This window comes from Acanthisitta chloris, unplaced genomic scaffold (assembly GCF_000695815.1).
Source record: "Acanthisitta chloris isolate BGI_N310 unplaced genomic scaffold, ASM69581v1 scaffold14055, whole genome shotgun sequence".
Classification (NCBI taxonomy): domain Eukaryota; kingdom Metazoa; phylum Chordata; class Aves; order Passeriformes; family Acanthisittidae; genus Acanthisitta; species Acanthisitta chloris.
Window position 1 is genome coordinate 1 of NW_008674355.1, and position 12,514 is coordinate 12,514.

Consider the following 12,514-nt stretch of genomic DNA (forward strand, 5'->3'; position numbering starts at 1 on the left):
TGCTCACCTGCAGGCTCAGGCCCCCTGGCGGCAGCTGCGGGAACTGCGGCGCGTGGTCGTTCAGGTCCCGCACCGCGAGGTACACTGCGGCCGTGGCGTTCAGCCGCGGTGTCCCGTGGTCCGTCACGAGCACGGTCAGCTGGTGGTGAGCTTGGGTTTCACGGTCTAGTGCAACCCAGTTTATGATTTCACCTGGTGGCCGAAGGAAAGGAAGGAGAAATGGAGTTAGGTATTCACTGTACGCCAGCACTCGTCTTACTGTGTGCAATTAAACATCTCATTTAATGTGAAATAACGATTCATGTCCTCTGATACACCTGTCTTTAGAACCTCAGCTTTTCAAACTCCACTACATAGAAACATTCTGTCAACCACAGTTCGCACCTGCACTTTATAGCATATTACATCTTTTACTGTACAGTGAATGCCCTGGAGCAAAGGTATAAAACAGTATGAACCAATGTGCTGATCTTCCAAAGAAATCCATCTGACCTTTCCTTTGCCACACTGCAGGACAGATAATACCTGAGCACAGGGTTTTAACTGCTGACAAATGGCCTTTATTAATTACGTACATTAATCAGGAACTTTTATGTCTCCTATATATTCTGGTAAAACCAGCAAGTAAATCTGATCAATCTTCTCCTCCATTTGTTCAACCATACTCAATGTAGCTGTGGATTTGTGGTTGAACAAAGCCCTTCACACAGATAACCACATACTATTTTAAGATCCTGCTTATTTTCTAGAACTCTGCCTTAAAACTTTCATAAATATACTTAAAAGGAACCTGCTTTGAAATGGCAGTTTTATTTTGAGATTCATACAGGGAAATTCTAGGAAAGCCTATTCACTCCCCAGAGGACATCTGGGAATAGGAATTTTAAACAGCAGATCTGTGCTGACTATGTACCATTTTGCTAAACTGGATTATTTACAGCGCCTGTGTCCCTCAGAGTGTTTCCTTCCTCTGTGCTCTCCATGCTGTGGTCTGTGGTGTTACACTGTGTGGACATAATACTGATTACTCAAGGCATTTGGGATTCACTGTAGAGTACACCCAGTGCCATGACAAATTTCTCAGCCAATTTGACTTCTGTGGTGCCATGTACAACATGAACTCAATTTTGATACAAGTTAAAGTTTTCACAAATATTTTAAATCACCCTGCCTAACATCATAGGTACCTTTACAGTTACTTATGGCTGATATGCACTTTTCAGCTCTACTTGATCACAGGCAATTAAATTCCTCATACGAACTATTAAAGCTATAACTTAAAACTTCTCCTTTCAATTTGTTGCAGTCAACCACTGAAACTTATGACCATGTGACCTGAACAGAGTAATGAAAAAACCAAATCCTAAGGGTTACTTCATTCTTCAAGAACATGTATTGGATTTATTTCATACCTGAATTGTGAAGCTCTGAGTTAGAATATTCACATAACCAAAAGATTCACAGCAGTTCCTGAACGTTTTATACTTTACTTCCATACCCCTAGGGAAAGCTGCTTTCCAAAAGCAATACTAGGCAGATTACAAATCATAAAATGCTACCTGTGTTGGAATTCATCTTGAAATACTTTCCATCAGACAAGAGGAAATAGGAAAGCTGTCCATTTCTTCCTGAGTCTTTGTCAACAGCTTTAACGGTGCCAACCACACCCCTGGGAATTGGATTTTCCTCCACTTCAAAGAAGTAGCTCTCATGCATAAACATGGGAGAATTGTCATTTTCATCCAGGACATTAACTATGACCGATGTACTTGCATTTTGCCCGAGGTTTTCATCCTTGGAGGTGCTGACCAAGGCTCTAAAACTTAGTATCTGTGTGCATTCATAGTTCAAATGTCTCCGAAGATAAATCCAGCCAGTATCAGAGTTGATTCCAAATGCAACAGAATCAGTGCTGGGCTCTAAGGAGTATGTCAAATTGGAGGTAACACTGTGTGGATCAAGTGAGTGGGCTTGAACCTGAAGAATTCGGGCACCTGGAGAGGTAGCTTCACTGATTTCTACTTGATACACCAAGTTTTGAAAAACCAAAGTAGGGCCCATCTTCTGCTCTTCAATAACCACTGTCAACATCAGCAAAGAAGTCAGAGGAGGACTTCCACAGTCCTCAGCTGTTATATGTAGAGTATATTCCTGCAAAAATGGTAAGGCTTACCACTCCAAGACTTGGATCAATGCTAAATGCATTTGACTGCTTGCTTGCAATACTGTATTTGACTGCCCCATTTAGGCCACTGTCTTTGTCTTCTGCATGAGCAATGTAGACAGCAGTGCCAGGAGGCTGAGTATGTGAAATAGTTACCTTATCAGATTCAGTAAGAAATACTGGAGGATTGTCATTAATATCTATCACAGATATGTTGACTTGAGTGCTACTGTAGACTGGGGAGTTACCCAACTGTGACTGAATGGTGAGCACTACAACAGACTGAGCTTCATAGTCAAGCTGGTTTTTGGTGCGGATAACGCCAAACTGGGGGTCAATAGAGAACTTTCCATGTGGATCACCAGAGGAAATTCTGTAAGAAACCACTTCTAAAGAATCTAGAAATGAAAATAACAACAAAAATGTAAAAACAAAGGTATGGAAGTCATAACATGAATGTTGCTAAGAACATCCATCTGTGAAGAATGCATGATGTTAAATTCAATAGAATAAATGTAGCCTACACAGATGTTTAACATTCTTGGACTTTTTATGCTTCCTTCTGCTGGCCCTGGAGCCCTTCAGTCAAATATGAATGCATACAGTTTGTCCACTCCTGCACTGCTTGATTTTCATCTCACTGGTATTATAAAACTCTATCAAGAAAATGGCATAACAGCCTCTTGTTTTTCCCGGATATAAAATATAGAAAAAACACTCCTATAAATTAATCTTGTGGGAGCAATTTCACTCCACACAGGCATTTACTATAGCAGGGAATGAAACAGATGGCAATTCTCTGAAAAAACTGCACTTTACTCAACTTAACTGTTCATGGGTGACCAATTGTTTATAACACTTATACATCAGATGTTACCTAAAGCAAAAGCTATCTAAAGACTCAGGCTTACTACCAAGGCTGCCCCACAGGTGCTACTTCCACCCTGAGGACAGTCGTTTCCAAAAGAAGGAAATGGGAGGACCTGACTAATCAAGCTTACATAAAACCTCTGTCGCTTTACATTTACAGATCCATCAAGCTGGTGTGTGGAATCATGGCTCCCACTGCACTGCATAGGAACCAAACATATATGACTCTCAGGACAGGTTCTTTATGACCAAGGACTGGCAGGAGCTAACACTTTACAAATGATAACAAAACCAGATGGATTACATAAATTTTCAAAAGGCCCCATAAACATTCATCTGGACCTCTCCACTTAATTTGAGACAATGTGGAGTTTTGGTTGGTTGGTTGGTTGACTGGGGCAATTTGTAGATTTTGTTTGTTGGGTTTTGTTTTGGTTTTTGAAGAGTAGTCAGCAGCACTTCATATAGATTCTCTGAAACTTCTGAATACTCTGCGTACTGCTCTTGCATGGCTAATGCTTTAACACAAGCCAGACCATCACACAGACCCTTCCTTGCACTTTCACAACGTGTTTTCTATCTCCCCATTTACAATTATAGAAATCCATCTGGAAGATGGAGGCTGTTGCCAATCACCATGGACCACCAAGGAGAGTGCCATCAATCTACAACTGTTCTAAAGAGCATTCTGATAAACCAGTGATTACAACAGTTGCTGTAAATACCAACAGTAAATTCTATTTAAAGCTTGACAGACTCAATGAATAATATGGAAGTTAGGGGGAAAAAATAAATTGATAGATATTTCCAGATAATAGTCACAACAAAAATGCAATGCAATCTCTGACTGAGCATGCAACTTACTTGGAGGCTCTCTGGCCTTTACAGTGCCAATCAGGCTGTCTTCAGGTGCATCTTCCGGAACACAAAAAGTATATCGGGATCTCTCAAATATGGCAGGGGCCAAAACAGTCTGAAGGATGTTTACTGTGACAGCTGCATTGGTGGCAGAGGGAAGGCCACCCCCATCCTGTGCAGAAACAGTCAGGAAGAGTGCAGAATGTGCCAAGTGGCCAAGAGCTGAGATTAGGTAAATAATTCCTGAAAGTACACAGAAATAAAAGAGCAAAGTAGGTAGAATTCAGCAGGCTGTCAAAATAGTTTCAACATGTATCGCTACTCTAAGAGAAAACCAGACAATGTGGACAAAAAGCAGCACTCCCAAATCCTTTTTTGAGAGCCAGGTTTTTTCAGAGTATATGGTCTTTACCATGTACAAAGTCACTGAGACACAGCAAGTTCTGTGTCAAAACACAGTGTCCATAATTCTGATTTTAAAAACACAGATTCAGCTAAATCTTTAGCAATGTGAGGAAAACCACAACTTTATTAGTACTAGTCTATAGGAATCTGGAAGTGCATTGGGGTAAAGGGAAGTACTTTATTGTTGCAAAAGATTAACTCTGCAAATGGTAAAGTTAACTTTATTTCAAATAGGCTGCAGAGACATTCTGCTTGAGTAACTCCCCAAATAAAGCACCCACACAAATGGGGTTGAAGCCTCAAAATACAAACCTTAGGAGCAGTGAGCTCTATAGAAAGTATCTGGGAAGCAATCACCTGCTGTCTGACCACAAGTTTCTGGCAAAATACCCTTTAATAGTGAATTCTAAAGTCTGTTCAATTTGCAAGCTGCGAACAATTACACTTTATATGAACTGTACATAACAATTCTTTGAAAAGAAAATACTATGTTCTGTCCCAAAATGCAGCTCTCTACAGGAAGTTCAGAATGGCCTACCACAATTATCCAAACCTGATACTTGTTAACTGTTCCGTGAGAGACAGTTAGCCATTCACTGTGCTTTGCAAGCAAATTAAGGATTTATAAATGAAGATATAAACCCACAAATAAATCATTAACCCTCAGAGCATTCTGAAACATCTGGTCTAGATGAAGTGAACATAAATATTTAAAATTTAGGGGTAAACACTAGATCACAAAACAATACGGCAGATCACAGTATCTTTGTTACTTTATAAATTTTGTAACTATATTACAACATAAGCACACAGTGTAAGACCAGGTGCTTTCATCTGGGTAAAAGACAGAATAAGGAAATGTAATCATGTCCTAGAGAGCATTAATACTGGTTTGTCTTATCCTTGCCAACATCTTCCCTGGATGAACCAATATTGTAAGACCCTTTATTCATCACAGATTCTGCAACATCCAGAGAGCTATTAGTGAAGTAGATTTATCAACATGAAAATGAAGATGAAATGAGACCAAGCCCAAGAAATATTTTCCTAGGAATGAGTGAGTTTAACTAAATATACACTAAATGCTAAAATCACAGTAAACAAAGTAATAAGGTTGCAGTAAACTCAAGTAAATTAATAGGGTCAACCTTTTACAACAGATACCAACAGATATTTTTTAAGAAATCACCTATGCTCTTTGTAGAAGCTGGTAAAGACACAAAACCTCTAGTAGCTCAGTAAAACCAAACCTTTAAACTTTGAGCTACCTTTGCAATTTCCTGGCTCTCAAGACTAGTTTAATAGGGGTAATATTTGCAATTTAAATTGGAGATTTAGTGGTCAGACAGGGTAAAAACTAGATTTAACTTAAAGTGTCTTAGGAGAATCAGTGCATGATTCAATTACAATATATCTTCTCAAAATTTAGGGCAAAGCCACAACACTAATTTGCTACAGTGCATTTTTAATCAGAATAATGGAAATACATAAAATCCTTATAAATATTCAAATGTGCATGCAATATACTTTCCAATTATGCTGCCAGGACCTTATAATAACTAACTGCATCTTGACATGCTTAAAATGCATTAAAAGGGTCTTCATGATCCAGGGAGAATTCTTTTCACTTACAAAAAAACCCGATGCATTCAACAAACCACAGTAAAAACACAAGAGAGCTACAGACTCAGAATTCATTGCTAATCCATCTCCTATGCCAACAACAGATGCAATTCCAAGAATCAGCCTTGTTTTGGCTATTTTTTTGCCTTTTTTGTCTTCTGATGATTGAATTTTACAATTAGTTAAACAGCTCAACAAAGTAGTCTTTCAAGCACATAAACTTTGGGCATTTCCTGAGGTAATCTCAGCAACTGTAAATTGAATGAAAAAAGGTTTTAACCTTTTTTCCCCAAAAGTTAAATATATAAACATGGATTTTAACAACTGTTGCTGTCAAATTAAATTAAATCAATCAAATGAACTGTATTTTACTAGCTTGAACAATTGGGTATTTTTCTATTGACAAGGACAAAAAATAGTTCTCATTTTGGATACTTCAAGATGTACTGCTCTCAAAGCAATAACTAATGACTTCAGAACATCCCTTAGTAAAAGGAGGAGCAAACAGTGCTGCATTCCAGGAACTCTAAAGATCTAGTGAAACAGAAATATTTCCAAACCAAAATTATTTCTCTGCTGATCTAGACAGATTGCAGCACAGTCCACGCCAGTTCAGCTGCAGAAAGCAAAGAGAAAAGAAAATGAATAGAAGATTTTGCATTCTCTCTTCATTCTTCTGCTGCGTCCTAGGGAAAAAAGGGAATACACAAGTATGTCTCATCAACTCGGCTCTCTCTTGCAGGACCAGAGACACCCTAAGAACAATGGCAGATTCCAAAAAATATGTGTTTTCCTTATGATTCCTTCCAACTTCAGAAACTGTAGTATGCAGAAATGTAATAATCTATTTTGATTTTCAATTAGATATATATTCAGTTTTTTTCAGCATTTGTGGGACAGGGCATTAGCTTTGTATCTTGTGATATATAATGTATACAGACATTTGAGCTAGCTCTACCACACATTGATGGACATGCCTCATTAGGCTCTATTATGGTACCACATGACAGGAAAGAAGACGTAGAAATAAGCAGTATCTGGGATTTCACTTTCTATATGGTAAAGTAAAAGAGCAGACTGTGACTAAAATGGACAGTCAGGACTGCTTGGGTCAAAAGAAGCTATCAGCATACCCCAGAGCAGGCTGGCTAGGTGTATCTGATCTGCTGAAGTATGATGCAGGAGATCCCCTAGTACTACACTGCAAAGGCAGAAACACAGGGCTAACTCCAAGAAGCAGGAACTAACTGCCAAAGTCACACACTCCGTGTGTGAAACTCAACAGAGGCATGTCTCATTAAATAACAGGCAGAAGATGAGTCTTTTTTCCCCTGTTAAGAAAATATAGTGGCTTATTATTGTTATTACCAAAGTCATTTGCAGCCTGCAATTCATGGCTTCAGAGAGCTTAAAAGACAACTGGGTTGCTGTGGTACAGAATATTTTCTTCCACTATGAAAAACGGTTTCTATAAACACTGATCATGCAAAGGGAACAATGAGACAGCTCCTCCACAAGGAACGTTTTACCATGACCAAAGCTCCCAGCTCCACATGGACACAAGTGTGGGTCCACCTTAAGGAGCCACTGTGTGAAAAATGCCTCCTTCTGTCTTACAGCTTGGCTCCCCATATAAATGAATAATCTTATCTGCTGCCTTTAAAAACATTTAATTCTCATCTTTCCAATTTATTATTTATACTACTGCAGTGCCTTGAAGATTTCATCTCTGGTTAATTCCTGATTCTGCATAAGAGAGAGCTGCAATCAATTCTGCTTCACAGGTGAACAATCATGTAATTACATACTAGATGAAGCATTAACATCCAGCCTCACTTGCACCTTGGCAATCTCATTTTCTTGACTCAGTCTGCATGGGTGTAACTGACTGCAGACTCCAACCCTTATAAATCAAAAGCATGACATACAGACTGCCTACTGACTCAGTATGATTTGCATGCACATTTTAGACAGAATCTGCAATGCTGTTTGCCTGTTAGCAACTGCCACTACAGGTTCTAGTTTGGGAACAGCTCTACTCCAAGGCAGGTTAGCTCAGCACAGCCAAACTGCAATTTACAGATGTTTTACCGCAGAACAACCTGTCCCTTCTGGCAAGCAGAAATTGTTACAATGGCTTGAGGGTTGAATGTACTGTGAAAGCTAGTACTATTGAAGAGCAAAATCATGACTACCAACTCTTTCATATGCTTCATACTTCCTCACTCACTGTACGTGCTGGGGCACTAACTTCCAAAAAGTCTTGCACTCCACTTTGTCTCTATCAACAACAAAAGATAAACGAAGCCAAAGCAGTCTCACCCACCAAAAGAACCTTTTGTATGGAAAAAAATCATACTGATTAACCCAGTAGGATTTCCACACATACCTCCAGCTGGCACTTTGAAAACCTCTCTGGTTTTCCACAGGGTGCTCACATAAGGAAAGCAAAAACCAGCTCTACATTTATAGCCATTTGTAGGTAAACAAAATGTTTTCCACCAGTCAAGCACGGCAGAGGCAAAGATAAAAGTCAGGGCTCACTAACTTCAATAGAACATGGCAAGAGGAATAAAGTCAACAATTATCAATAATGTCCCTTAAGACTGTGAAACTGACACTCTAACAACTTTAAATGGTGGACGGATTTCTTCAGCAACTATCCTAGGATGGGCCAGCTGGCATGACCTGACACACAGCTCAGACAACAAGCAGATGGCAAAAAGGTACATATGGCTCCTTACCCCAGTTCACCTTTAAAGCTGGCTACTGGACCTGCTGTTCAATACTGTGTAGGTCAGTGCTGACCCACTGATCTGCTCAGAGCATGTCTATCCCAGCCTAGCACAGCAGCTTCCCAGTGCAGACATATGTACGGCTTTGCTTTTTATGTGCTGGAAAAGTTTTCAATCTGAGCATAGACAGAGTGATCCTCTGAAAGGTGGATGCAGTTAGGAGGTGTACATTTTGCATTAACATTAAAACTAGTGTTGTTTTAAGGAAGAACAATAATGTTTCTGCTTGACATTTCTATTTACGTTTATCCGATTCATTGCCTGAGCTGTAATCTTAGCACTGCATTTAGGTTCCAGTTTTAGCAATTTACCTATACTTAAAATGCACCTTTGATATTGAAACTGCATTCTTGATGGTAACCAGATGCTGACAAATGCAGTGTTTCAAGAGCTAGTTTAATAACTTCCAGGAGAAAGAAAAGCATTAGTAAGGAATTACATTGTTATTTACAGTCTACCTGCTGTAATACACACAGATTCAGCTCGAAGAAAAGCATTTAAAACGCTTAACCTTGATGGCACAAACACTGTTGCATTTCAGCCAATGAGGACTATTTTGCATTTGAAAATATTCAGTATTTGAATGTTTTCATAGTAAATAACTGATTCAACCCCTATCAACCTTCTGTCTACATTTGTACTTTACAGAAGCCTCATACCACTGCACTGGGGATGCTTTCAACAGTGGCCCCCCTCTAGCAAATTTGTGTGCTAAATTCACTGTTTTCCTCTTAGAAAAGGAAATACAAATAAAATAGCTTAGTGTCTACAATCGATACTGTATAAAATTACTGTGTTAAATCACAAGACTTTTCTTAGCATATGAAAGCCTATTCCAGAGCACTTCATCCAAATCTGACCATATTGGTAGTCTGTACTATAACAAAGCAGTACCTGGATCTATAAGCTAATGTAAGCAGTTTTAACACTCTGGCTCTCCCAGAAGCACAGCACTACTATTTTCAATACTACAGGTTACAGACAGTTTTAGTGAGCTAAAAAGTATTCATCAACACATAAAATATAATTTTCTAACTAAAGCAGTTCCATTACTCATGAACTGAATATCCACCAGAGCATCAGTCTCTAATGTTGGGCATGAGAGAGAATGAGCATAGTACAAGAATGGGTTTGTATCATCTAGGCTGTTTTCTGTTACACAAGTGCCTTTCAAAGTCTTGCAATTTGGGATGTAAACTTTTTTGACCCTAGAGACCGTAGTGCTAGTTTAAAAGGTCATGTGCCTTCTAATGCTCAGGGGCAGGTATAAGAACATATAAAGCTGGTCTCTTTCAGCCTTCCTGTTTGACATACAACCATGAAAAGGTTAAACACAGTTCTGCAACTTGAAGAACTGAGCTAGAGGACTAGATTTAAAAATATAAGGTGGTACTTATATTTACATTACCAGGTTTTTGGATCAAGTGCTTGGCGTAACTGCCATCTGAACACCACCAAAATTTTAAATTCTCTATCTAACATTTTTATGACTACTTAATTTACAGGTAATATTAATATTTAAGTGGTGCTGTCAATGCATGGCTCAAATGAAGTTAGCATGATGGTTGTTTATTTTGAAGAGATAGCACCTTCTGTAAAAAGTCCTCAGGTGCTGGACGATCCTAAAAAATGCTCATAAATTCCATGAAAAGTTGTGGACAAACAAAATTTGCAATGCTTTTTTCCAGTTAATTTGAGAAGGTGAGAGTTTAAAGAGGGCAATATTTTGAGAGCCATGGTTCTAACAGTTAACATTATTTTATTTAAAACGTTTGGTTACCTATTGCTTTCATGAGGGATGATGAATCCCTAAGGAAAAGGTACACAAAAGAGCCCTTTAAAGAAAGGTCTCAAACAGAAGCTGAATCAGACCCATTAAGAGCTTTCCAAACCCCTACATAGGTTCTAAAATGAGTGCTTCATTGAACAAGCTCTCAATAAAGAGCAAACAAAGCAATCTGAACATGCCCCCACATTTACCAGCCAGGCAGTAGCCCTATAAATGAGGTGCTGGCAGCAGAACCATCTCACACTCCCTATTTTGCAAGAAATAGTAGTGCTTTAGCTATGAAGTCCCAAGTACATGTTGCTATTCTGAGCAGGGAAGCTGTTCCACTTTGCACAAAATCCTTAGAGAAATATTAATAGGGTAAAAGTAAGTCACACAGAACCATGAAATGGGTAAGGTTGGAAGGGACCACAGTGGATCATCTGGTGCAACCTCCCCGCTCAAGAAGGATCGTCCTAGAGCACATAGTATAGGCTGTGTCCAGACAGTTCTTGAATATCTTCAATGAGGGAGACTCCATGACCTTTTTTGGGCAATCTGTTCCAGTGCACAGTCACTTGCACAGCAAAGAAATTCTTCCTCATATTCAGGTGGAACTTCCTGTGCATCAGTTTCTGCCCATTGCCTCTTATTATCTGGCACCACTGAGAAGAGCCTGGCTCCATCTTCTTGGCACCCTTTCTTCAGATACTTATACACATTGATGAGGATCCCTGTCAGTTGTCTCTTCTCAAGACTGAACAGGCCCAGCTCCCTCAGCCTTTCCTTGTAAGTGAGATGCTCCAGTCCCTTAATCATCGCTGTCACCCTCCATTGGACCCGCTCCAGGAGCTCCATGTCTCTCTTGCACTGGGAAGCCCAGACCAGGACACAGCACTCCATGACCTCAACAGGGCTGAACTGAGGGGTAGGATCACCTCCCTCAAGCTGCTGGCAATACTCTTCCTAATGTACCCCAGGATACCGTTGGCTTTCCTGGCCACCAGAGCACTCTGCTGGCCGATGGACAGCTTGTCCAGCAGGACCCCCAGGCTCTTCTCCACAGAGCTGCTTTCCAGCAGATTTGCCCCTAGCCTGTACTGGTGCATGAGGTTCTTCTTCCCAAGGTGCAGAACCCTGCATTTGCCTTTGTTGAACTTCAAGCAGCATTTCTCTGTTCATTCCTCCAGCCTGTCGAGGTCCTTCCAAACAACTGCACAGCACTCTGGGGTATTGGCCACTCTTCCCAGCTTTGTGTTACTGTGTTGCTTTGTTGACACTATGCTGCCAGTGAACTTGCTGAGGAGACACTGCCCCTTCATCCAAGTCACTGATGGATAAGGTAAACAATACTAGGCCCAGTACAGAATGTATTAGAGTCCTACAACTCCAGCTTTAATTAGGTGATTATAATACTCACAGGAAGGCAAGATCTGATGTAGCTCAAAGCAAAGGAAGTGCTCAAATGGGTATTTCTGGTGACAACAGTAATCATTAAATTGTTAGGGATTTCAGCTCCTTGCTTACTCTGTGAATCTACTGCTTTATTCCCTTTATTCTTAACATTCAAGTAAAATGAAATATTTTGCTTAATCCTCCTCCTTGTGTTATAAATTTCAACATTTAAAAAACCTTGTCTTAAAAAAATTCATATGTGCTACATATTTTTCAGCATACTGTCAAATCTAACATTCAGCTCTTCAAAAACTCTCATTTTTTACAGTGCATATTTAAAAGAAACCTGGAGATACTGAACCATTATGTTAATCCATTGCTGTCTCGCTACTTCAATCTATTATAAACCTCAGAGGACAGGACTAGGGTTTGGGTTTTTTTTTTCTTAATAGAATTCTAGTGCCAATACAACAGAAGTTTTATGATTCACCACCGAAAAAGAAGTATTAATGCAGATTTCTCTATATTGTACTAATACATGCTTAAATAATTACTCCACTAAAACCCCAACAAAATGCTATTTTGTCAGTAAAGCAAATAACCAAGGAGATACAATTTGCTGTTCCAGGGAGATTT

At 39.5% G+C, this 12,514-nt stretch overlaps 1 protein-coding gene across 1 annotated transcript in view; it reads right to left on the reverse strand.

The window, feature by feature from the left end:
• Nucleotides 1-7: 7 nt before the first annotated feature.
• The window catches only part of LOC103802784 (protocadherin-23-like), a gene marked incomplete at both ends in the record, with an annotated part of 66,084 nt that continues 53,577 nt past the window's right edge, over nucleotides 8-12,514 (reverse strand). Inside the window, 4 exon segments of the mRNA XM_009075306.1 lie at nucleotides 8-192; nucleotides 1,560-2,161; nucleotides 2,163-2,562; nucleotides 3,899-4,135. Of these exon segments, the coding sequence (XP_009073554.1) occupies nucleotides 8-192; nucleotides 1,560-2,161; nucleotides 2,163-2,562; nucleotides 3,899-4,135 (1,424 nt within the window).